Source organism: Orcinus orca, chromosome 12 (assembly GCF_937001465.1).
Source record: "Orcinus orca chromosome 12, mOrcOrc1.1, whole genome shotgun sequence".
NCBI lineage: Eukaryota > Metazoa > Chordata > Mammalia > Artiodactyla > Delphinidae > Orcinus > Orcinus orca.
Window position 1 is genome coordinate 75,010,095 of NC_064570.1, and position 27,886 is coordinate 75,037,980.

The 27,886-nt window shown below is 34.0% G+C and overlaps 1 protein-coding gene across 3 annotated transcripts in view; it reads left to right on the forward strand.

Annotated features, from left to right (window-relative positions):
• PHIP (pleckstrin homology domain interacting protein) overlaps positions 1-27,886 on the forward strand; it is a 127,176-nt gene that overhangs the window by 31,965 nt on the left and 67,325 nt on the right. For all 3 annotated transcript variants that reach the window (XM_049695333.1, XM_049695334.1, XM_049695335.1), the window contains exons 7-15: positions 2,173-2,333; positions 15,784-16,005; positions 16,287-16,387; positions 20,614-20,684; positions 22,104-22,204; positions 22,301-22,341; positions 23,121-23,219; positions 24,030-24,183; positions 24,616-24,750. In XM_049695333.1, coding sequence (XP_049551290.1) covers positions 2,173-2,333; positions 15,784-16,005; positions 16,287-16,387; positions 20,614-20,684; positions 22,104-22,204; positions 22,301-22,341; positions 23,121-23,219; positions 24,030-24,183; positions 24,616-24,750 — 1,085 coding nt within the window. The remainder of the gene's footprint in view (positions 1-2,172; positions 2,334-15,783; positions 16,006-16,286; positions 16,388-20,613; positions 20,685-22,103; positions 22,205-22,300; positions 22,342-23,120; positions 23,220-24,029; positions 24,184-24,615; positions 24,751-27,886) is intronic.

A 27,886-nucleotide genomic window follows, 5' to 3' on the forward strand; every position in this document is an offset into this window, starting at 1 on the left:
TATGTCATATCTTCTGGTACTGTTGTACAAGTTTGTAAATTGGTTGAGAGCAAGGACTCTGCTAGGTACCTTTTTCCTTATTATGCAGTCATAGTATAGATATCTAGTAGTTAATTGGTAACCAAATATAGGGTAGCGTGGAATGTAGTTTTAACTATAAAATGTATTTCACTTAATGTTGTTTCTGAAAAGTTTTATTTGAAACGTTGACTGTAAAGTAACTTTTCGAAAGGGATGTTCTTTTTCTCAGTCGATTCTTAAAATGAAAATAAAGATTTAATCCGAGTTTAGGTAAAGATTCAGTAAAAACTATGTTTAAGAGAGTAGTAACATTTTCTCTTGAAGGAAGTATTTTTTGCTTTATCAACTCTGAATTATAAATAGTGTTTATAACAAATTCATCTAAAAAAATCTGACATATGTAAAAGTGCCTGATCATCATTAAAATAATGGTTTTGATTTTGTGGTTATCTCCAATAATCATTTTTATTCCTGAACAGTGTTAAATATTTTTTTAAAATTTGATATTTTGAGAATTTTGTAAATTTTGTATGCAGGGAATTAAAGTACGTCTTGGTAATGCAGCACTGTCAACATTTGTGTTACATGTCATCACTTACTTTCTTATAAAACAGACAATAAGTGAGATGTCATTCATTGATCCTTAGTGTTTGGATAAGATCATTTGAGTTCTCGTTTGGCAGGACAGTTGATGCCTGTGGTTTTGTGTGATCTTTGCTCCAAATCAGTTTGGAGCCAAAGCACAGGAGGATGTCTTTCACCAGGCCATTTCTATGCATAAGGAAAAATGTATCAGGGTTTATTAGAAACTTATTGAATCACTGTTATTATATAACTAGTTTAAGCCTAAATATGCTAATTAACAACTTTCAACATTTGTCTTAGATATTGCAGATGTTGAAATAGATTGTATCATAGGACTTGTATGCTGTTAACAGCAAGAGATGTACTCTATCAGAATATAAAATGATTGATGTAGTAAAAGAACATATAAGCATAATGTAATTATTCCTTGAATTATTATTGCTTTAGAACCTGCAAAGTATTCTTCTACGTATCTCCTCACCAGTCCCCAAGATTTTCCTTTTTGCTTGCAAATGTAGTGTAAGCCAAACATTTATTGTATGTGAATAAAATAATAAGCACTGAGATTCTTTATGATACGTCTGAGATATTCGTATTTCATCAACTTTAGGGCATAATTGTAGGCTCTAAACCTAGGTTAAATAGTACTTTGTACATATATTTAATTTTCTTTGGGACTAAATTTAAGTGAGAAACCAGTGTTTATTCTGTCCAATGTAGATGGCAGTCACAGTCAGAAAGAAAGCCTTGTAGTTAAAGATAATCTACAGGTGAATAATGTGCCTGCAGATCAGTCAACATGTATTTATTGAGTGCCTTCTTTGTCTATAATTATTGGTATAGAAAATAAGTACAGTAGTAATTTAGATGGAAAAGAACATTTTGGGCTGGAGTCAGCATCTCAGGCTTTGGGACAGAAGATAAATTTCAGTCATGTCTTGAAAGACGGTTGAAATGGGTGAGATGAAAAAAGAGAGCTCTAGGTTTTAGAAAAGGAATCATTATGCAGGTCTTTGGCAAGATCCCCAGTTTAATTATTTTTTTAAAATAATGCAACAGATTATTCCTCTGTCTTCATTTGTTGCAGAGTTTTTAAAAACATCATTCAGTGTGTCATATTTAGAGTGTTCACGAATTGCTGGTTGATGAAAAGTAAAAATCACTGGATCCAGTTTTAACTGCTTTTGTAAGAAAACCTATCTCATAGGGGCCTTTGAAACAAATAATGTCATATAAAGTGATTCTGGTTTTTAAAAAGCACTAGCCAGAGAGTATAGAAGTCTGAGTTTTAATCCTAGCTTCATGCCTTACTTTGTGACTTCAGACAGGTTGTTTAACTGAATTTACTTGTTTGTAAAGTGAAGATAATAGTGCCTGACTTATTTCAGGTGAAATAATGGGCTCTTATGGACTACTTTGAAGACTTTTAACTAGGAGCCGTATACCTTAGAAAGCATCTTTATTTTTACCAACATATGAGAAACTGAAATATGTGAATTCATAAAAGAGGATGATTAAGAAAATTAATTTCTGAATTATACTTATTTCCCCCCCTTTTCTTGGTAGCGGATACTTTGTTTTCAAGGAAGCTGAATGGAAAATACAGGCTTGAGCGACTGGTTCCCACTGCAGTGTATCAGCACATGAAAATGCATAAAAGAATTCTTGGACACTTGTCGTCTGTGTACTGTGTAACTTTTGATCGAACTGGCAGACGGATATTTACTGTAAGTAGTTTTTTTTTTTTTTGCGGTACTCGGGCCTCTCACTGTTGGGGCCTCTCCCGCCGCGGAGCACAGGCTCTGGACGCGCAGGCTCAGCAGCCGTGGCTCATGGGCCCAGCCACTCTGTGGCATGTGGGATCCTCCCGGACCGGGGCACGAACCCGTGTCCCCTGCATCAGCAGGCGGACTCCCAACCACTGTGCCACCAGGGAAGCCCACTGTAAGTAGTTTTTAAAGTATTATCTTAATTCATATATGGAATTGCAGAAACATTGCTTAAAGTTGAACTTAGAAATAAAACCTTTGTTTTTTCTTTTAATGAAAAACCAGAAATTCAGGTAAATTAGCTTACTGTAACAGAAGGTTTTACTTAAGGTTGGACTTCAAGTTTGGAACATTCTTGAAAGACATGTTGTAGCACAGTTACAGTTATATTATGGTCCTCGTGGATAAGTGTAATTTCCAACATTATATGAAATAATGCAGTGTGACCTTTTTAAAAATGTCATACAGTAGTTTTAATTCTAAACCAAGGACATTTCACCCAAAGTGTGTTAAGCAAATTAGGGGACTCTGAGAAATTTCCCTTAAAGCAGTGATAGAAAAAATTCTGGTTAAAAAAAAAAAAAAAAAATTCTGAGCATATGTAACATTTTCTCCTTTTACCTTTTATCCTTAGCACCTCATTCTTCAATGTACCTCATGTGTTCAGTCTCTTAGGTTTGTTTGTTACTGTTTCTTTTATTAACAGAGAAAACAGAGCTTTTCAGCTTTAAGGGAGAAAATTCCTTTTGGAAATATTTCAATTTATTTTTAGGTGCCTTAACTATTATATCCACTAAGGGTAGTACTTACTACACTATTATGGTTGTACTTACCATTAAATACTACTTATATTAAATACTCTGCTGAAGGTATACACTCATTCACAGGATTCCTAATTTTAAATGGGAAATGGAAGTTAACATGGAAATTCTATCTCTGTCTTCGAAGAGAGCAGCTGCGAATTTTATACAGTCACAACAATTATAGATTCCTCTTTTAAGTAAATATGCTTGTAAACTGAGATTTATTTATGTCTACTTTCTCTCCTTTACCCGTTCACCCAGTCCTCTATAAAACAGCTAAATGGCAGGGTGTGGGAAAGGATTTCCATACATATCTTTTCCCCGGTTCTAGAATCCACTTCAGACGTTTGCAGATTATTTCCTGCATTAGTATTCTCCCTTTCACCTTCTCTTTTATCTCTGCTGTTCTCTGTGAAGCAGAATAAAACTGAAATTTAAAAAATTTTCTGATGGGTGATTGTTTTTAGAGTGGGGAATAGTTATCCCTGTATTGGCTAAAGTCCTTCATATACCTGCAACAGTAATTTGCTCTCAGATGGTAATGGAAAATTACTTACAGCCTTTTTGAGTTCAGTATATTATCATTTAAATTTAGCTCTCAAAACAAAGTAATTTTGGCATCTCTAATGTTCAAAAGGATTCTTTCAAAAATAATAATAAATTGGAAGAATGAGAAAGACACATTACATTGTGTTTATACTTCATTTTGGTGAGTATTAAGTTATGCCGTTGCACTGAGATTATAAAAAATATATAACTTCTTACTTAATTTTTGATGTCTGTAAAGTACCTTGTGGGAGTTCTTTCTTTGAAAATGAGAGGAATGGTACGCATTTGATTGTCGTACTTTATGAAGCACTGTGTATGTGTTGATTTGAATTAGACACATAATCTCCTACAACTTTTTGAGGGAAAAAATGCAGTGAGACAATACACTGTTGCTGGCTCATGAATTTAGTAGAGTAATAGGCATAGAGTTGGGTGAGCACTCTGAACCAGGGGTTAGTAAACTACTGCTTGTGGGTCAAATCCAGCTTGCCACCTTTTTTTTGTAAATAAAATTTTATTCAAACACAGGCACGCTCAGTGGTTGCTTTTGTACCACAACAGCAGAGTTGAGTAGTTACGACAGAGACTGTATGGCCTGCAAAACCTAAGATAATTGTTATCTGGTCCTGTACAGAAAAAAATTGCAGCCCTTGTTCTAGATATTTAATTCCTACTTTTAAGAGCATTGAATGATATGTGAAGAGGGAAGCAATTTTCTGATTGTTTTCCTTTAGTTGAAGATACATAAATAAAGGCAGAAAATTATCACTGTACTATTTTATGTGGTCTTATCAAGAGTCTAAAAATGTTGATGTTTTATGTATGTGATATAATCTGCTAATTGTGCCAAACTTATATTCTCATTTGTAATTTTTTACTGGTGATTTGCAGTTACAAATTCCAAAATGTTGCCTTGTGACAAGAAATGCAAAGATATGAGATCACTGTTACTTAAAATTTCTTTGTATTTTTATGATTATCACCTCGAGTTAGAGTACATATGTGTTTACTATTCATGTTATTTTATTCCACTGGGAACACATTAGCCACTAACTAATGCTTTGAAAACCAGTCTTGAAAACTGATAGGATAAGACTTTAGGATAGTAGATTATGACTGAACAATGAAAGATTCCTGTGAGAGAGTGACACACTGTTGTTATTTATTGGGATAACAATTCAGTAATGGACAGCTCAATATTTCCTTTTTATGTATTCAGTATCTGAAGACATTATACAATTATTATTAAGTCCTAGTGTTAGATATATTTGAAAGCTTTTTCCAAGGGACTCATTCCAAGGGACTTTTGAGTCCTTTCTGGGTAGGCACAGCTAGAGGCAGTATAGTCCTGTGGTTAACAGCATCAGCTCTGGCATTAGGGGGCTTTTAGTTCAACTCACAGCTTTACCACTTCCTAGCAGTGCAGCTTACAAAGATTACCTCACCCTTTTAATCTACAGTGTTCTCAGCTGTTAAAAAAAGAAGGGAAATAGATAATAGTAGTACCAATCCCACTGGATTTTCGTGGGATTGCATGAAATGATGCATGCAGTTAGTATAGAACAAGATATACAGGAAGCAGTTACTAAGTTTCACTTGCTGCTTTTAATTTTATAGATGCATTTAAATGAATTTGTTCCACTTTATTTTCTTACCTAACTAAAATCTTATTTGTAAATGCTGTACAAGATTGAAATCATTGTGATTGATAAGTGAAATTCTGTGTTAGGAAAAATTTCCAGTATTTTGTAGTAGAATATTTTAGTAATGGACATTTCCCAGTAGAATAATGAGAAGAACCCAGGGAGGAAGGTAGCATAATTAGCAAGTCAGACTACTCCCTAATTCTCTCTCTTTCTTAGTTTTCTAAAATTTTTTTACTTGATTTCAGAATCATTGCGTCAAATAATATTTGCCAAAGAAAAGCAGAGTTAATGAATTCTCTCAGTAGTAAGCCATTCACTCATAAAAGTATGTTGAGGACCATACAAAAAGATTTCCCCTCTTTTTTCAGAAACATAAAATGTACCTCTTCAGATTAAGGCAAAAGAGCATAAACTGGTTATATAAATTCAGTAATTTATAAAGACTGAGTTTATGCACTCCTTTAATGAACTTCAGTCTTTTAGGAGGCGGACTGTTCTAAAAGCTTAGGATATAGAAATGACAGACATAGTATCTGCCACTGGAGAGTTCACAGAGAGTCAACACACAATATTGATACAATGTGATAAGCTTGCTAGAGGCAGCACAAGATGCTGGGGTGTACTATAGGAGAGAGGTACCTAATTCAGTGTGTGGTAGGAGATGGTAAGAGAAAATTCCTAGAGAAGTGACACCTCAACTGAGCTAGGTATTCCAGAGTTAGGGAAAGGCATTTACAGTCATTGGGAGAACGTTAACATGCAATTGTGTATTATTGGACATGGCAAAGAATAAATATGGACCACTGCTAAGCAAGAGCTAGAGATGTTGTTGGAGGACAAAATCATTAAGTTTCTTTTGTGACATGAAGGGATGTCTTTCCTGAGGGCATGGAGCAAAAGTGATGGATTTAGACAGAGGAGTGAGCAGAATTTCTCTTTTTAATGATCTCTTTGGCATTATTGTAGAGGATGGATTGAAACTAAGTCTTTATACGGAGGTATTGGTGAAAAGGTTGTAGCAGTGATCCATGAAAGATTCACAGTGGAAGTAGGGATGGAATTAACAGATTAAAAATAGAATCTCTAGGATTTAAAAGGTTCGTTTGAATGTAGGGAGGAATTGAGAGGGAATAGTATGGAATGACATGTTTTTTAACTTGTGTGACTGGTTAGAAAGTCGTGTCACTTAATGTGGTAAGGATTTAAGTGGAGAAGTTTGTGAAGGTTGGGACATGTTGAATTTGAGATACTTATATAGATTGCTAAATAGAAATGCTCAACAGGTTGTGAGAGCTCAGGAGAGAGATCTAGGCTAGAAGATTGAACTGGGGAATCGTTGAATATGGAAATTGATTTTTTTACCTCATATGTGTAATGTACAAAGGCTGAAACTTCAACTTTAAAGCAAACTAAAGAAGAGGAGAGGAGTCAATAATTAAGACTGAGAAAGAGCTGCCTAAGAGGCCGGGAGAAAAATAGAAAAAGAAGTGGTGTCTTAAAAGCCAAAGGATTAGTATTTCACGAAAGGTAGAAAAACCTAAAGTAAAATTAGAACTGAAAGGCATCTTTTGGATTTGGCAAGGCTATTAATGAACTTAAGAAAAAATGTTTTATTTTAGTTTTAGGGGTAGAAGTGAGATTGCAATGCACTGCACAAAGGAAGGTTTGGGAATTGAAGAATTAGAGACGGTATAGATTAATCTTTCAAAACTTGACAACTAAAAAAAATAGGCAATTTTCTGAATGTGGTGTATTACCACTGAACATACTTTTATTGTATTGTATTGTCCTCTGTGTTGCAGTGAATTTGTTTAGACGTCTGTCTCTATTAAGTTGTGAGCTTCCTAACAACAAAGCCTTTTCCTTAAACATTTTTAGGTCTGCAGTGCTTTACAGAGTATCTGGTGCATACAGTAGGCAAACAACAAAAAGATGAATGAATGAACCAGTCAGTTAGAGATACAGAAGTGAATAATGTCCTTTCTTGTAAGAAACTTCTGTTAGGGAAGATATATACAAAAATGTCTGTAAGACAAATTCCCTTCTTCTACTGTGCTTCATTTACACTGGTCTTTTTCTGTGTTTCAAACTCACAAAGCCGATTTATGGCCTAGAGCCTTTGTACTGGCTATTCCCTTTGCCTGGAATTGTCTTCTCCAAAATATTCCTGTGGCTGATTCCTTTTTTAGCAGTTCTGTTCAAACACTGCTTTCTTAGCGACTTTTCCCTGACTACCTTCCTTCCTCATATTCCATCATTGTCTATCACATTACCTTACTATATTTTTCTTATAATATCTGTCACTGTGTGAAACTTATTTTTTTAAATGAGCTTTTATTGTATTTTCTTATTAATAAGCTCCATGAGGACGGATAGGACCTTGACTGAGTTGTTTATGACCACTGATTAAAGTAGGCATCCGTGGGTTATACTGATGTAAATAAGTAAATAAATAAGTGAGAAAGAAGGGAAAACTCCTATTTACAGTGGAATGCCAACTGATAATTGTAGAAAGAATGGTGGTTTGGCGACTGTCATAGTGGTGGTTGATTCATTTGTGTGTCATTGCGGGAGGCTAAGACTGGTAGATGCTGGTTTGAAGATCTTAGCGTAATCTTGTATATGTTCCCCCAAGATACCAAGTTAATTAATTAAAAGGGGAAAAAGTGCAACTTTCCAGGGGAGAAACATGGGAAACATTAACAAGACAAAGTTATTAACTTTACTAGTGGTGGGATGGGTTGACATTGTGTATCCTCTGAAGTGGTACACTGAGGAAAACACAGCATCTTGTCTGTGGGATTCCTACTAAGACAGTATGATCTGGGTCTGGTCATTAATGAACATTAGACAGACTGAGGTTCCGGGTCATCCTATAGATGTAAGGTCTGTATTCTTTATGAACTTCTGAAGACATGAAACACAGTGAAAACCTCAGGGAAATACTCCAGATTGAAGAGACTTAAGTGACAATACAACTAAAATTTAACATGTTGCTGTATGGGGTCCTAGGCCAAAAAGGAAAAGGGAACATTATCGGGATAGTTGACAGAATTTGAATGGGGCCTGTGGATTGGATGGCAGTTTTATCAATATTGATTTCCCAACTTAGGTAGACGTGTGTCTTTGTTTTAGAGGAAGGCACACTGGGATATTTAGAAGTGACGGGGCGTCAGGTCTGCACCCTACTATTAATTGGTGCAGAAAAAGACGTGTGGGTGTGGGGGTATGTGTGTGTGTGTGGGGGTGTGTGTGTGTGTGTGTGTGTGTGTGTGTGTGTGTGTTATATGGAGAGAAAGGAAAGAAAGGTGGTGATGGAGCTGATGCAGTGGATTGTTAATAGTTGATGAATCTGAGTGATGGAAGACATTGGTACTGCTCTTGAAACTTTTGTAAGTTTGAAATGCAAAATTACTTTTTAAAAGTATGTGGGAGGTAGCATAGGGATGATACTGTATATTCAGTAAGTTTGGTAGTAATGGAAAGGAGAGCTAGAGTACAGTAATTTATAGGAAGGTAAATTTTTGAAAAACTGGGTCAAGGGTAAGGAACTAGGAGCACAGATATAAGAGGAGGTACTTGATGTACAGTGTTCTTTATGGAGGGTAGGTAAATGAAGAAATAGATACAGAGCAGTCTATTTGGACTGCTTAGAAAGATAGATAATTAGGGTTACAATGAACAGATTCTGCTTTTCAAAGTGAAATATTTTACCTGATAGAGTCTTGGTTAGGGAGTGGGACTGGGTTCTAGAGATGAGTGATCAAACCTGGTGATAAGGAAAGAGTGATGAATGGGGGAAAAGGATTGCTGATTAACCTTAGCCTTCCAAACAAACAGGAGTTATGAATTTGCAGCATTGCAGATTTAGTGTCCTTGTCTTCTTTTCCATAATGGTACTTGGCATCTGGGAGCAGGATAAGAGCAAGTGATGATTACATTGATACAGGGTTAGTCATTGGTGGTTTAGGTGGACAAGGGAGTGAGAAAATTTGGTGTGTTGAAATGATTGACACTGAAGTTTAGGGTAATTTGTAAGGGAAATGAAATAGGGGTCTGATAGATGGGTAAGAAAGAAAATCAATAGCCTCTTTTCAAAAAAAACTAACTAAAAAAACTAACTAAATTTAAATTACAAGCACTTTTAGCTGCCTGAATAGGCTACTTTTTAGCTTGAAAAGAAAATGACATTATAGTATGCATAACCATATACACGGTGTTTTAACATTTAATTCTGTTTGTTCTAATGACATCAAGAGGTGAAATCTGACTCATAAGCTGTGCAGCAGTAGCAAGAAATGAGAATTCTCTTTGTTGGTTCTGCCAAGGACTGCCAAGTTCTCCAAGACACTATAAGATTAAAAATCACCTAATTTATCTTTATGTCAAAGTAGTAATCTTTGGTTGATCTCTTCAATTGATGCTTCTCTTTTAGCAGGGAAAGGTTTACAGATCTACTTTTTAATTTTAAGGTCGTCTGAGCAGAATCAACCTGCTGTACTGTTTCCAAATGTGTGCGGTTTTCTGCTCACAGAAGTCCACAATTCTTTGTCACTTACTGTTCCATCCTGTAAAGTAGTTTTCTTCATCATTGAATGGTTCACATAGTTATTACCTCTAATCTTCTAGCTTTAGTTTAAATAAATAAATACATATATACATAAATAGTTCAATTAAGCTCTTTAAAACTTGTCTTCCAGAAACTTTAAATTTGACCTTAGGTTCTGCTTTAGTTTTTACATAGAATTTAAGTGATTGAAGAAGGCCCTGTGTCTGAAGTTGTTTCATAAAATTTTCATATCAATAGGTAGGACATTTTTTGTAGATTTTAAGGAGCATTTTAATACCCAAGCGCATGACAAAGTAGAAAGCCACATCACAGAGACCTGTCGAACTTCCTTTTCCTTTACCAGAATACCAAAAGCAAATGTGTACAATACATTTATTGCCTGGGCTTAACTATAGAGAATGTCAGCGTTTGTTTTTATTTATCTGAAATTTGCCTCTCACACTTTTTATTTTGAAGAAACTTTGAGTTTCCAAAAGGGATTCACAAAATAGGAACCTCTTTTAGATAGACATAAAATGAGAATTACCTGCAGTGTAAGAGATCTAGTTGTACGCTGGAAGGGTCATTAGTGCCAACAGTCTACTTAAAAGTATTAAAGAAATAATGATTTCAGAGTAAATGTCTGATTCCGTTTCCTTCCTCTTGTCCTAAGCTACAGAGTATGTTGACAGTTTTAAAGGCACTTGCCTTAATCATTTTGTGTGTGTGGCTTTAGGTGTGGCTGTGGAATAAGAAAATTTATAGGGTACTTTAAATTCGTAAGTTTAGGCAAATCTAAATTTTGTTTAATTTCCACCCTTTATCAAGCCTTTTCACAAATAATATCTACATTGTTGTTTATTCAGGATAGAGATAAGGTGCTCTTTCAGCTTTCTTGGCTTTATCTTTGCATTGATGAGATGTCTTGACATTTAAGAGAAAGCAATGTAAATTTGGTATATCTCATTTGTTTGGGGATTTATGTAAGCCAAAGCTACTTGTTCTTTTTGTTATCTTTATACTAGGTTTGATGTAAACAGACAAATGATAACATTAATGAGTACTCTTTCATGGTAATTATGACAATTTTACATTATTGAAAAGTGACATTAATGATCCACTACTGTCTTATATTTGCTTGGCATTAACCACTAGCTTAATATTATAATTTGATTAAAAAATGAATTCCATAAAAGCATCTTCAATTTTCACCAGTTCGTGTATTTCTTAAAACTTATCGTGGTTAAAATATTATAGTGACTATGCCTTGTCTGCTTAAAATTCTTCAGTAGCTTCCTCACCAGGTTAAATTCAAACTCCCTAACAGGCATTTAAAACCCCTACCTTCTATTACCTTCCTCAGATAAAACCTTTCCAGCTTAATTTTTGTTTCTAGTTTCCCACTTACACTTCGTACTCCCAACTTTTCTCACCTTGCCAAATTCCCAGTCCTAGCAGCAACATCTAGATGTTACTGAAAATAAATGAATACTTCATTTTCCCCTAGGCATTAGAACTTTGCTTAAAAAACTTGTCAGTTGAGATATTTTTCTAAAATCATGCTATCTAATTTTAGCAGGAAGTTCACTGTTGCTTCCAGGTTTTTTCCCTTTTTCTTATTGCTCTTAAAATTCCACCACATTTCCAAACTTTGCTCACCTTTTTTTGGTTCCTTCTTTGTTTCCCCCTTCTCCACTTGAAGGAAATAATCTTCAGATATTTATCTTACTTGCTAAGGTTAGAATCATCTAATTTCTTTGCTGCTTGCTTTAAAATTGCTATCTCCACCATACCTCTTCCCCCTTCGTGAAGCCTAGGAGTCTATGTGTCCCTCCTACCAAGGCTGACCCCTGTGCCTGTGTTGTCCATCTCTTTCTTTTCACCATTTAAATAACATTACTTTTGCTTTAATGTCCATACTGTCTTTAAAGTTTTGATTGAAAACTTATAATGTCCTACTCTTCGGTTTATTATTGACTTTACTAACATTTGAGGTAGGCTTCTGGGAAGAAAGATCATTTGTTCAAATTCTCTGCATTTTGGTCTTTTAAAAAGAGTAGTTTTATCAAAGTTTAGTTCATCCTTCCACATTCAACTTAAACACATTTATGGTGCTTTAAAAAATGTTTTCCCAGTAAATTTGATTTTTCTTCTTGTCTGCAGTCCTTTTCAAACAATTATTTATGTGTACTTGTATTTCTGATAGTCATTTTAAAAGAACTTAGTTGAATTTTGTCAAATCATATTTAGTTTCACATTTCCATAAAAACAGATGAATGATCACAAGTAATGAATGATGAAATAGAAGTTGCCTGAGGATGCTTTAGGGTTTGGTTTGAAATTCTGCCAGGAGTTCTGTGAGCAGGGATAAGGGTTGGGGACAGTATACTACTTTATATCATAAAAGAGGATAGTGAAGAGAGTGAAAGTACGATGAAAAATTTCTCTTCTGCAATTTAATGGAAGAAAAGAAAGGTTAGTTGGGATACTACACACTAGGGGGAATTGTGTACAGTGGGTTTTTTTAAAACAAAAGTTTTGGTTTTGTGGGGGTTTTTTAGTACTTGTCTAAATAAAGCAGAATTATAAAGTAATATTAAATTAGTGAACTTAATAAACTCAATAAGAATATAGTGGGGCTTTTTGTTCAATTTTAATTAGTGAAAAGTCACTGGAAGCTGAGTTTAGATAACAGGTTGCCCCTGTCCTTTTCATTGAAAGCTGGCATTTTGGTCAAAAAGATGTGTGGGTTTTGTTTGTTTGTTTTTTCTGTTAACATGGAAAATATGTGATACACCTTCCATAGTAGAATATACAGCAGACTCTTAATTCAGATACATAAGAAATAATGAGATGACATGATTTTACTCTTTTCATATATTCTGCCTGTATTAGCATGCTTAAAATTTTATTTTTGTTGTGAATGTAGGTCAGAGGCAAATATTGCCTTAGTTTTTAGAAGGTAAGCAAATGAGGTGAATAAATTGACTTAATTTGTGGAATTTAGAGAAATTGAGGGTTGAATGAATGTTTTAAAGCCTTTTTTGGTTGTCCAACAAGTGCCTAGTGCACTTCTTTCTACAATGCCAGGTGGTATTGTAGACCAGCTTTCTGGAAATTACAGTCTACACACAGGCTCCTTCTTCATTTCCCACAGTTGGCAGGGATGTAATCCTCATCCTTTTTGTTCCCCCAAATACCTATTGTAGCCATCTCTTCTGATCCTTCTCTTCTATAATAACAATATTACCATTCTCTCCTGCCTGTACTATTTTAACGACTTTCATCTGGCCTCCTACTTTCTTGCCTAATCCATACTGATGCCAGGATGATCTTTGGAAAACAAATCTGATCCTGATATTCACCGGCTTGATCACCTTAAGTGATCCCCATTACATACCATACGCCTTCGTATCCCATAAAAGGGCCTGCACAGTTCTTCCCTGACTTCATCCTCTCGCCTTCACCTCACACTTTGTTAGCTTACAGACTACTTGCAGTTCCCTGAACTTCTCACATTTTCATGCCTTTGATCATACTTTTCTCTCTAGTTGCCATCTGGAGTATTTGTTCTTTTTAAAATAATAAGAATATTATTAAAGTAAGAATAAGAATACTACCAGCAACAAAAGCAGTAATAGTAGATAGTCCACATATATATAAAAATATATATATATATAGCTTTTACTCTATGCCAGGCGCTCCGCCTTCATTTACTCATTTCTTTTTTGCGACAACCCTATGAGAGGTAGGTGTAGATTAGAAGAATGAGGCAGAGAAGGTACATGTAATTCTTCCGAGGTCAAACGTGTAGAAAGTGGTTGCACCAGGTCCCATTCTCTCACTTAATGGAATTCTAGATACGGTTGGATTTACTTCTGCCTTTTTACTAATAGTTTCTATTTGTGCCATCTCTTTTTTGTTCTTCTGCTTCTCTTTTACTGACTTGTGTTAGAGAGACATTTTTGTTTTGTTTGTTTGTTTTTGCGGTACGTGGGCCTCTCACTGTTGTGGCCTCTCCTGTTGCGGAGCACAGGCTCCGGACGTGCAGGCTCAGCGGCCATGGCTCACGGGCCCAGCCGCTCCGTGGCATGTGGGATCTTCCCGGACCAGGGCACGAACCCGTGTCCCCTGCATCGGCAGGCGGACTCTCAACCACTGTGCCACCAGGGAAGCCCAGAGAGACATTTTTGATGTAATTTTAAATTCTCTTATTGATCTTTTAACCATTTTTTTTCTTGACCTCTAGAGTCTGTGCTCTTAAGCTACTACATTGTATTGACTGTCCAAGCATCACTGCTTCTGGATTCCTTTCCAGATTCTACCTCTCCACGTTTGAGGAAAAACAGACTGCTCTCCTTTTAGATCTCTACTGATTAACAGTATAGGACTTAGGACATGTTATTGCATTTATATTCTTCTGCCTTGCTTCATAAGGACAGGAATACTACGTCTTTATTCATCACCCTTGAATCTCCAGTGTTTGGCACATATTTAATCGCAAGGCAAATGGATAAATGAATGCATGAATCACTGAATTTTAAAAAGGAACCTTGGAGATCATCCAATTTAACTTCCTTATTTTATAGATGAAGAGCTTGAGATTAAGTGAACGTGATGGGAATACCAGATTTTAATGTGAATAATTCACCAAAGTTAAGTTTTATTACTAGTCTTCCGTGGTTGGTAACCCATTTAATTTGCTTCAAAGGTCAGTCAGAAGAACTGGTTTTATAGTTAATTGAGAGTGCTCTAGGTAGTGTTGGCAGAATGTGGTTTAAGGTACAGCATTTAACATATGCTGTTAATACTGTGTTTGTGATCATTTATATGTTATGTCTGTCATCAGTATGAAGCGGATACTTCTCTGTGTCACTTGCTTTTGTAGATCCTCTAAGTACTTTCTAATATCAGATAAAATTGTGTGTATTTTTTAATAAATTAGATTGGAAGATTGTAAAGAATTCTAAACTACAATCTTTGCAATCTTTTGATAAATTTTGAATCTGGGGAATGGGTATATGAGGTTAACGGTAATATTCTCTACTTTTTGTATGTTTAAAACTTTTTAATAATAAAAACTAGGGGGAAATAGAGAGAGGTTGGTAAAAGAGTAAACTTTGAGCTATAGGATGAATAAGGAAAATTAGAGAACAAAAAAAATGTCTAAAAGGTCTTACTGCTGCTTTGGCTAAGTGAAATTGAAATGTTTATTTGTAAATATAGGAATTCATAGGAAACTCTGTATTCTTTACATTTTCGTCCTGAGCTTATGCTGCTGCAACAAACAAGTAATATATATATATATTTTTTATTGACTTCATACAGATAAAATTAATTTTTTTCTTATAACTGACGGGTGATTTTATATGTAATGTATTTAGCTGAAGATCAGTGATGGGAAACTCATGTATCATAGATTTTGGCTTCTTAGGAGAAAAAGCCTCAAATATGCTTCCTTTCATTTTTATATTAACATAGATAGGATTAGTCACTGTTGTGTATTACATTTGTTTTGCAGTTATAATTTTGTTATTTTAGATGTTCAGATTCTTTTACAAGGTTCTATATAGAGGGTACCATATAGGTAGGGTAGGGGACCATAGGTAAATGTTAGCTATTGCTAACATCCTACTTTTCCTGTTAGATGATGGGCACACGAGTATTCTTTATAAGTGAATAATTTAATAAAGTAATCTTATGTAGAGGAAAATTCATAACACAAGTATTTAACACTTTTTAGTACTTAAAATTATAATTGTTGGGAAGTGGATGTAACAGATATGATTTTTTTTAATCTGTGTTAAGAATTCCAATTAAAATTTAGAGTTAATTCTATTAATATCCATTTTTATTTTAAGGGTTCTGATGACTGTCTTGTGAAAATCTGGGCAACAGATGATGGGAGATTATTAGCTACTTTAAGAGGCCATGCTGCTGAAATATCAGACATGGCTGTAAACTATGAGAATACAATGATAGCAGCTGGAAGTTGTGATAAAATGATCCGAGTCTGGTGTCTGCGAACATGCGCGCCTTTGGCTGTTCTTCAGGGCCACAGTGCATCTATAACGTCACTACAGGTAATCATTTTAATCTCTGCAAAATCCTTGTTATAATTTAAAGTAAATTTTAAGAAGTCACTTTTATAATCCATTGTATAAAGCCAACTAAAATGAAAAAAGGAGTATTTCTCTTTTCTTTATAAATACATGGACTTTAAATAACATGGTAGCCATGACCTTCGTCAATTCTGAGTGTTCTCTCACTGTTAGTGTTAGTTGCTGTTTGTATGGTCAAGATGGGTTTATTATTTGGACTGTGTTACTCTTCTTGTAAAAATTTTTTTTTCTTTGTTTTTCAGTTCTCACCATTGTGCAGTGGCTCAAAGAGATATCTGTCTTCTACTGGGGCAGATGGCACTATTTGTTTTTGGCTGTGGGATGCTGGAACCCTTAAAATAAAGTCAGTTGCTCTTCTATTTCATAGAATAAATGTGTATAATTTAATGGTTGAAATCACAAAAGTATGAAGTAGTCAACAATAGGAATAATTTTACTTTTTTTCTCCTTGAGTAAGTAACAAATTCATTTTGTCTCTTCACTGACCTCTTTCATTTTTATGCTTTCCTTTTTGTTTTCATGCTTTAAAGAAAGATTTTTGTTAACATGTTTATTTCTTTTTTCTCTTATCTTTTTTCCTAGCCCTAGCTCTTTCAGAATATACCTGTCTTATTACCACTTCTGTTTTGTATGCTGCAGTTACATATCAGTAACTCCTTTTGGTACTGAGAACATAATCTTCAGAGTCCTAGTTCTATAGAAGAATTGTAATTATTTCTGTTATCGCATCTATAGACTGGATTTTATTGTAGATCTAGGGAAATTTAGGAAAATGCAATCATTAAATTTTCACTAAACTACATCAAGGTAGATAGATGCACCCTTCCCTCTGCCCCATAATAGCATTTTGCATTTGTGCTTTCACCTATAATAATATCTTGGTTTATCAAAATAAGTTGTCTGCACAATATTATGTTTAGATTAAGGACACTGAGGCAAAGAAAAGTTAAACAACTTTCCCACAGTTAAAAGTTTTTAAAAATGGCAAGGCCAGGACTGTAACAGTTCCCTGCCCTCTGGTTCTGTGCTGTGTCATGCCACCTCTTAAGTGGATATAGTGGGAGAAATGCTGTATTTACCCCATGGAAATCTGTGAATGGGGAGGTAGTACATACAGTGCTTCCATAGTGTTGAAATGACCATCTCTGAGCTCTCAAGGTAAAAAGTCATTTAGATTAGATATATCTCAATAATTGTTTCTGACATCTGTTTATAAACTATCAACCCAAATTGAGTTATTTAATAAAATAATTTGTGTATGTCTTTGTTATTTCAAAACAGTAATGTTTAGATAAACCTCATATGTGTGAACATTCCTGAATATGCCTCTTATGGCAGGGCATTTAGGGGGCTGTGGCAGCATGGGTAGCATAATACAGCAAACTATACTTCTTTTGCAGAAAGGATTGTGATCAAAGACTTGGCTCTTGGGAGAAAGCAGGCTGATTTCACTTTAGTTGCATTCTTAATATTTAGAATAGTAAAGGCTTTCTGTAGGCATTTAGATAAAAGTTGAAATGTTTCACTCGAGTATGGACAATAGCAGTAGTTAATTGTTTTCTCCTTTGAGTATTCTTTACCTCCTTATGATCTGATTTTGATACCTTCGTCTTGTCCTGTCTTGTTTTTGAAGAAAAAGTGATCAGCAATTTTCGAATCAACATAGGAAGAAAAAATGTGTTTACAAAATTAAGCTCTCACTTTGTGCTTCTGGAGGATTACATTGCTAAGTACAGTAATATTTATTTGGAAGTGAGAAGTGATGTATTCCATATAAATGATTTTTTTCAGAACCTTTATGTAGATTCACCCATAAACCCACTACCCTAACAATTTTTTTCACATAATTTTAATAGCTGCATTATATTCCATTGAGCTGTTCCATACTTTGCTTAGTGATTTTCCTATTTTTGGACATAAAAGTTTTTTCTAGTTACTTATAAGTAATATTCTTTTCTATTTGTTATTATAATTGTCCCATGAAAACTTTTAGCTTGAGTTCAGGCATAAAAGTAAGAGTAATTTTCCTCACATGCAGACTTTGAGATGCCTGTTTTCCTTTCTTTATGTGTACATGGTTGATAACTGCCAAAAAATGTGGCCTTAATTACTAATCAGAGGCAAAAATCGTATTGAACGGTAATGCTTTTGAATAATCTTTGGGGTAAGTGACTTCAGCAACCCAGTCTGCATTAATTGAAAGAATCAGTTCTATCAGTAAATGAAATCTGTTTTGGAAACCCAAATCTCTTAATAAATTCACTTTTATATAGGGTTTATGTGTATGGTAACAACTCCCACTAGTAAAGACGCTGCTTCTTAGATGAGTAATTTGAGTGGCTGGTTGACTCGAAAACTGGCTCAAGAGATCTCTGAGTAGGAGGAAGGTGTCCAAGCCTAGACAGATGTGAGAAAAGAATTGGAATCCTAAAATGTGCAAATGATAATAATGATTACAAATTTTTATTAAGCGCTTAGTCTGTCAAGCCTAGTATTAGGCACTCTATAACTGTTATCTCATTAATTCTTATGACACCCCTATGAGGAAGGTATAATTATTATCTTCAGGACAGATAGGAGAGAAAACTGAGGCAAATACTGGAAGTGCACTGTCAGGACCTCCTCTTAACCACTAGGCCAAACCAAATAGCAGTTATTTCTTGATGGACCATCTTGAACTGGTTGAACCTACTAAAATACTAATAATGCTAATAATAATTTACTGAGTGTGCTGGGCACAGAACTAAGCACTTTATGTGCATTAAACTCATCTAATTCTCTCTGGGACTCTGAGATATGTTCTCATATTTACCCCCCATTTTACAGATTAGAAGACTGAGGTACAGAAACGTTAACTTGCCTAAGGTCACACAAATAAGTGGCAAAACTGGGAACTGAACTCAGAGAATCTTGAGTTCTAGGCCTTGTCTCAAAATATTTCCTCAAATGTACATTTAAAAATTATGTGTACCTGCTTATCTGTTTTTTTCTCTTTAAAAATATTAACATTCGTTTGAAATGACAATCTGTATGATTATTTGCATGTTCTGGTTATGAGTGCTAACTAACTGGTTGTTTGGCACATGTATGAGCAGTTGTGCCAAAACTTAATAAAAATGCAGCTCCACAGTCTACAAGGTACTAATGGAAGTAGTGCATTTAGTTGCCTTTATAGTTTCAGATAAATTTACTTAGAGTTAATTTTCATCTGAATAAATGTTTAGGTTTTAAGTGTTTTAGTAAGTTTCTCTTTCTCCATATCAGTTATGCTCAGCTGTATCAGAGCCTGTGAATATTAAGAAAATTTACAAATTTATTTTTTAAAATTTTAGAAAATAGTTTTTGTTGTGTTCTGTTGTTCAGAATATATAATTGATAGATCAGAAGTATTTTGTACTTTTTTTCCCTAAATGACCACAAGACGGAAACCGTTCTGTGTTCAGTAGTTGTGGATTGTGAAAGTTATGCAGTGCACTCTGGTTGAAGGCTCTAATTATTTTTTAGTTCTCTCTCCTAATATTCTGAGGAAAAACTTGGTCAAAATATATGTTAAGAAGGGCTTTAAATATGATCACTGTATTGGAACATTACGTATACATTGTACATATATTGGAGCTGGTATGGGTAAAATCTGTAATTTAATTTTCTTTAGTATAGTTGGCACTAAGCATTAATGTCAATAGCATTAATATAAAACATATAATCTGTAATATAATTATACAATTAATGTAAGTATAGTTGAGTGTGACCTATTTTCTATAGATCACTTTTTTTTTTTTTTTGTGGTACACGGGCTTCTCACTGTTGTGGCCTCTCCCGTTGCGGAGCACAGGCTCCAGACGCGCAGGCCCAGCGGCCATGGCTCACGAGCCCAGCCGCTCTGCGGTATGTGGGATCTTCCCGGACCGGGGCACGAACCCGTGTCCCCTACATCAGCAGGTGGACTCTCAACCATTGTGCCACCAGGGTAGCCCTATAGATCACTATTTTAAATGAGCATTATAGTTGATGTGAGAGTCAAATAGTCTTCAGATTTTCACTAGAATGTAAGATTCTTAATTTTTGGAGTCTTAAAGGGCATATTTTATAGAAAGTAAACAGAGGGAGATGTTTAATTAACACTAATATTGAAAAAGTTTATTGATTGATGGTGTATATATGCCAATGAGACAGCACCTATTTTGCTAGTTTGTTCATGTTTACAAATGACCTGTATTTCCTTATATATTTGTGCATTGCTATTCTGCTGTGTAAAACTGAGAACCTGTTAAATTGGATTAGATGATTAGAAGTGAGTGTAACCAATAACTACATGCCAGGTGTGACAGTGGCTTTGTTTCATGTGTGGATTGTTGTATAATCAGGAGCTTCTGCAAAACCTGTATCTAAAGTTTCCACAAGATCCTGCTGATCATGACATATAATGATTTTGAACTTGTTTTTAGGAAGGGAGCCCTCTGTTGCTTCTTATTTAATTTTGTCCTTTTGTAGTTATTTTTGGAGACAGCTGAGTTCTGGTGTTGCTGGTCCCTTTGAGATATTTTTAATTGGTTATTTTTTGTATTACAGTCCGAGACCTGCAAAATTTACAGAGCGCCCTCGGCCTGGAGTTCAAATGATCTGTTCTTCTTTTAGTGCTGGTAAGATTTTTTTTCTTCCTAATTCTCCACTTAAAGTTGTATAAGTTGTATTCTCCACTTAAAGGGTTCTAGTGGAACACATAAAATTTTGGAAAATACTTGCTGTTGTAATATAAATCATATTCTCATGCGCATACCAGGGGATGATCGTAAATTAGTTTATAAGTATTTGAACTTTGCTCAAGTTTAGCTTATATACGCATTTGGTTGAGTGTATAAATGATTAAGATTTTTCTTTAAGAAGACCATAATTCTTTGGTAGGAGGGATAAAATAGTTTCAAAATTGACTGTTAAAGAATAAATCTTTGAATAGTTATCTCTTTGAAAGAAAAGTATTTTTAAATCTGTTTTATATTTTTATGGATTTTGGAGTCACACATAGCGAAGTAAAATAGGTTGATAGATATTTGTACATCTTTATTAATTACTTTGCTCCAGATTATTCTTATTCGCTCTTTAAAAAGTAGCAGTATAGCAATGCTAAGATTCCAATTATGTTTTGAGTTTATGTAGCAGCATTTTGAATGGATATTAGAGTCTTTTTAAACAAATTATGATCCGGAGATTTTAAGCGAATTGATGAGAAAATGAAACACGAATTAATGTTCCTAATACCAGTTCCTTCCACGTTTATTTCCGGTTTTACCTTTTCTTTTCCTTTCATAATTGTGGAGAGCAGTAGTACCTGAGATAAGAGATTGCAAACTGAGGACATGAATCTATTTTTGCCATACTAATATCTAAACATCTTTAATTACTAGCTTCTAGATTTCCACTGCTACTGCCATGAAGACAGTTTTACTTCTAGTAGTAACATAATTATAGGCACTACATATGCTTCAGAATACTCTAGATGCAATTATATATAGCACTGTCTTCAGCACTATGGGAGGGTATTGATTCCAAGAGAGAGTAAATTGCATATACAAATAACTGTAATGCAGAGTAGAATGTATTTGCTACAGGACAAAGTCTGAGTGAGAGTTCAGAGGAGAGCAGGCGTATTTGATTGCAAGTCTGTAAAGCCTGTAGTGAAGGTGCTGGGCCCTAAAAATTTGATAGGATTTTAACAGATGGGAAATGAGGCAAGAGAGGGATTTCAGCAGAATTAAAAGACATGTTTTCTAGTAATGGTGACTGATAATTTTAACATGATTATGTAGTTACTTGGTGAAATCATTTGTTACAAGAAAGCTTCTATAAATATTGAAAAATTCTTCCCAGGCAAAGCTTATGTTAGCAAACTTTCTTAATTTCAGGTTAGATGTATTATATACATTAGGATAAGTATGAATAGTTTTAGAATGAAATATTAGTCATTCAACATATATTATGATAATGTTGCTTGCATTTATTATTTAATTCCCAGAGATTCTGACATTGTGTCTCACTCATAAATGTTTGGTGTTATTCCTCAGGTGGAATGTTTCTGGCCACAGGGAGCACAGATCATATTATTAGGGTTTATTTTTTTGGATCAGGTCAGCCCGAGAAAATATCAGAATTGGAGTTTCATACTGTAAGTATTGCTGAAAAGAGTTAGATGAGTACAATTTAAATGAGTCTAACGGTTTATATTCAGGATCCTCTTTTTTGTTCATCTGTTTATATATAGGACAAAGTTGACAGTATCCAGTTTTCCAACACTAGTAACAGGTAAAATAATTATTTTTGTTTGTCAAATTTAATTCCAGTTTTTAAATTATGAAATAAAGACAATTCTTATGGTCAGGTTTTAGTTAGATTTGTATATTAATTAGCCACCTAAAATAAAGATCTTGACTAGTTATAATGAAAAGTCAATATAGCCTTCACATGCCTGTGAACACGGCTTTATGTTTTATCTGTAATAATGTTGGTTTATTTGGCCACTGTTTTTTTAATAATAGGGACTTTTATCCATCCTACATATTTTCTATACATATCAGTGTAAAGAAACTTAGTAGAGATTGGAAATGTATCATAATGTAGTATTTGAGGCAGAACTGTTTATGGATGATAAGCTTAGATGACATTGTATAAGTTTTCTCATGTTCTTGTTTTAAATTTTAAAAAGATATTTCTACGCCTGATTAGGATGAGTCAGGTTCTTTAATGTTGAAAGGAAAATCTGTGTTTTTCCATTGGAAAATATCAATTCTCTTTCTAAGGTAATAAATAGTGGCCTTGAATCACTTTTGAATGTTATTTGTGAGACCTAGCTGTGCACATTAGAATGTGTATATGTATTTAAAATATTTAAAGCCCATGAAGTTTCAGAAATTCTTAGATTTGCAGAGAATATCAGATAGAGTAATTTCTATTATATTAGAATGCTGTGTAAGTAAAGATGAATGCTGTCTTTTTTAGCATTTTCAAAAACATAACTCTATTGGAAAGTGCACTTTGGTAGAGCACATATGATTTTTTTATTTGGGGGGTGGGCTCCTTTGCAGGTTTGTAAGTGGCAGTCGTGATGGGACAGCACGTATTTGGCAATTTAAACGAAGAGAATGGAAGAGTATTTTGCTGGATATGGCTACTCGTCCAGCAGGGTAAGAGATGAAATTTGAAATATTACGTAGATATAGCTAGAACATTTAAAGTTGTAAAGCTATATTACAGGTTGGTGTGACTCTCAGCCTGTAAGTGTATGTATCATAAACCATGTTAAAATGATTACTTTTCTGTAACAACTAGAGGTGCTTTTGGAGATGAAGATGTTGATTTTTATAAAATGAATTTTTGCCCTGTTTGAGAAGACCTGCTGCATTAATGATTCCTTTCAGTTCAGTTTTGTTAAGAGGAGGATGATAGTACTGTAAGAATAGCTGCAAGTTTTACTAGTTTTTTTCAGAAAGCAGAACATATAATGTTCCGTCTGATACAGGGATGATGTGCTATATCCACTGGTTGTCTCCAGCCAAGAGAAATTATACTACATGTTGTAACTGTTATTTTGGTTTTAATATTTTATAATTTTTCTGTTTGTATTTGTGTGTAGTAGTCCCGGAAGGGAGAACAAAGTAGTTAGCAGGGCGTGACAGCAACAGTAAAAGATGGTGAGTGAGCAGCATGGCTCAGAGTTCTTGGATCCAGAAAGAGTTAAAGCCAGTAATATTTACTCAAGGTCATCTATTACTAAGGACTTAGGAGTGCTGGAATCCTGATTTTGCTGACTCCGTGCAGTGATTTTTGCCATCGTTCTTTGTTGGTTCAAACTATTCTTAATTACCATGTTAAACAGTAGTTAGTTATCCATGTTAATAAATGTAACCTATAAGAAAATACATTTAGGTTTTTGTCATATTGGTATTTTAATAAATAATATCAGTGTAAACAAATACTGCCTCCATCACTTTCAGCCAAAACCTTCAAGGGATAGAAGATAAAATCACAAAAATGAAAGTAACTATGGTAGCATGGGATCGGCATGACAATACAGTTATAACTGCAGTTAATAACATGACTCTGAAAGTTTGGAATTCTTACACCGGTCAACTAATTCATGTCCTGATGGTGAGGAAAAAAGACTAATTTTTATTTGGTATAAACTGAAGCTGATTGTAGAATAGAATATTTTCATTAAGAAATAAAGTCTTTTGTATTATCTGAGATCTCTTGTTGGCTGGGTAACAGGTCTTTGTGGGAGAATGGAAATAATCTTAAAATGCACTTAAACAGGTTTGCCTTAGAAATATACATCTTGCTATTTTTTTAGTATGTAGGGCTGGATCAGTAAATAATATTCTCAGGTTTCACCAAATGATAGCAAATCCCTGGACAGTGATACTAGCTCAGCTTTGTTATTATACATCGATACATTTGAAGATTTTTACCACTTTAATAATTCTTAAAACTCATATTTTAGAAATGTTGTCCTGTTGGTGTTTGAGTTTTCTTTTTATCTTTTAATATTTGTAATGCTTTGCCACTTAAAAAATATTTCAGGGTCATGAAGATGAGGTATTTGTTCTTGAGCCACACCCGTTCGATCCAAGAGTTCTCTTTTCTGCTGGTCATGATGGAAACGTGATAGTGTGGGATCTGGCAAGAGGCATCAAAATTCGATCTTATTTCAATATGGTAATTATCAGTCTCTTCATTTTATGGCTGTTAAAGACCTGGGGAGTTCTTGACACAGGTCCCCTGCATATCACAAAGGAAATCCATTGAAGAAACGGTTCAGACATTGTTTCCACTTTAAGTTTTAAAAAAGAGTTATTATTTATTCCATACTTCTATTGAGATACTAAATTTAAAAGAAAATTGATATGTGTATTTCAATACCTGTATATTGTGATAACTAGTTTAGTTTTTAAAATACTTCTAATAGTGAAACTTTTATGAGAAACTCACAAGTATGAAAAGACAATATAGAGAAGAAAAATGTTTGGAAAACCATGTGAAGAAATTATAAATAAATATTTATATTGTGTTATTGTATTTCGTCAGCAGTCCTCCAGTGCAACAGAATTTGCTTCAAATATATCCATTTTAAAATTAAAGCCAAAACAACAGATATTCTTGACTTTTATCAAGTTATGGTACATTAGGTATTTATTTGGGTTAAGCCCTTTTCCCTCCACATTTTGTTTCTTGTATAGATATTTAGCATATTTTGCTGAGTATTTGAATTGCAATGGTTTAATATCACACACAACTCATGCAGTTTCCACTCCTCTAACTAGTGTATGAAGGCAAAAGCGCTCCGCTCCTCAAATGCTGCTGTTGTGTATCTAGGCATACTTTTTTTGTCTACTTCCTGTATATCAGGGCTGCCTTTCAACAAAGAAAACAAAAAGGAAGGCATGTGTTTCTACTATTTCAGCATTTTTAAATTAAAAATCAATTATAAAAACCTCTAGCAATAAATCATAAAGCAATACAATTAATAGTGTGTGGCCAGAATTATTTTGCAAAAAAAACTATTTGACAAAAAAGTCATTTGTAAAATGTAATGGCTTGTGAAAAATTTCATAAAAGTGACACTACTTGATTGATAATCATAATAAAGTGACTTTTATGTAGTAAGCAAGCAGAATATAAAAGGAATTTTTATTAGTGAAGAAATTAACTTTAGCTGTTGTGGATATGCCGTAGTGTACATAAGGTAAGATACAATTGGTCAAATTCTTATTTTTCTAAAAAGACAGTGTTAATTATTTGGGGTACAAGTGTTAGTGATAGATGGATTTCCTTAGTGATTATTTGTATAGAGAAGAATTTTTAAAAAACGAATCTTTAAATATGCTCGTAAAGAATTTTTTCTTTTCTCCTCTGTCCTTGTGTTTCTGATTTGCTTCTTTTTGGAACATCTCTGCTGAATAAGAAAATAAGTCATATCTCAGTTTGCCTTTATAGCTTCAAAAGAACACAAATTGTGGGCTATACATGTTAGTTTCATATTTTCAAAAGTCATTGATGTATTAGTAGAGTGTTTGGAGGGAAAGCGTTCTCTCATACTTGAATATTGCTTTCACCTTTAAGTTATAAAGGTGAATTTTTCCTCATCAGGTAAGTTGATCACACTAATATTCCACATATCAGTAGATATAAAAATTGCAGCACCTTGAGATTGAAGTGACTTGCTCCTAGACCAATAAAAATTAGTGATATAACCAGGAGTAGAAGTCAGCCATATTATGTTGTATGCTCTTTGAAATTAGGTAAGGAATTAGTTACATTACTGCCTCAAAAAGTATTATTTGCTTAATAAGAGTTTTAGATAAAGCTATTTTCCTGTTCTTTCTATGAATAAGAGAGGGAAAAGCCTCTAAAGGGTGGAAGAAACCAATTTTTGTAATAGTAGAACTGGATGGGTATCTATTGAATCTTCAAACTGAGAAAAACAAAACATAGACTAAAAAGGATTAAAAATATATCTTGCATTTAAAAAGCTGGAACATAAGCTACCCCTCATCACATTAAAATATAGATACTTTAATTTTTTGCATGCTTTTTAATAGCTTCCAAAATTCTTCTACTTCGAAAATACTTAATACCTCATTTGGGTCTCATGAAAACCTTGTAATATAATTAGGGTAGATTTTATTGTTACTGGTTTTATGAATGCAGAAACCGTACAGAGATGAAGTGATTTGCCCTGGTTTACGTAAATCACAAAGCTATCATACGGGCATTTGGGGTTTAAACCCATGATTTTTGTCCCCTGCTAATGTATTCTTAATGCTATCTCTAGTTGTGGTTGGTCATTACATAGCTAATTCCCCAGCTGTGTCCAGTTAGTGATATGTCCAGGGGGAAAATGTTTTCATAGTGATAGTAACTTTGAGTAGATCTTTTGAGATCTTATTATGTAGCTTGATGATTTTTCTGTCTCTTAATTTACAAGTTGCCTAAGTGCCCTACTTTTTGCTCTTCACTCCTTTGTTCACTTCATTTTTTTTTTTTAATCTATAGGCAGATAGAAGATAAGGCATCCAGCATTGCTATTAAGAAAATAACCATTTGAGGGAGAAGTAGAAGCTTGTGTTCACTGTCTGCTATCATGAATGTTGAGTTTTGGCTATAGTTATAACTATTTGGTTGTGTGTAACTAATCAGTAAGGTTTTGAGTTACTAAAATAACATAGAAGTTGATCAAGTACAAATTCAATCCATGATATTAGATTGTACTAGTAATCATAAGTTCAATTTAATAAATACCTTTTGATCACCATGTAGAGGGATTCGTTATAGTATCTTGGATGATTTAAAGATGAATAATTCTAGTGGAATATACCCCATTTCTAGACTAGAAATTGTAAAAGTTTACACAAAGTATTGAGATTAAGTAATATTTCATTTGAGTTTTTAGATTGAAGCTTAGAAGTATTGAATAAATTCACTATTACACCTATGGCCAGAAAATAAGGAATGTAAACTGTACCTTTAAAAGAGCAAAAATTCTATATACAAATTCTTAAAAATGCAGGTTTTTATCAAGTGTATTTTGAGAGTACTGCTTTAATATGTCTTTTTATGATAATTGAATTTTCTACTTGAAATTTATAATGCTTTGCGAAAAGTAATGAAACCATGTAACAACTAATTATTTTATGTTAATCAGCATTTTACTGCACTTTTCTTACCTATTACAGAAGTTAAAAATCTTTAAAACATTTTTAGAATAAAAAATATATCTTCAGTGGTTTCAAAGGTTGAATGTTTTAAAAGTCCATGTTTGACGTATGGTAATTGCATTTTAATAGATTTATTA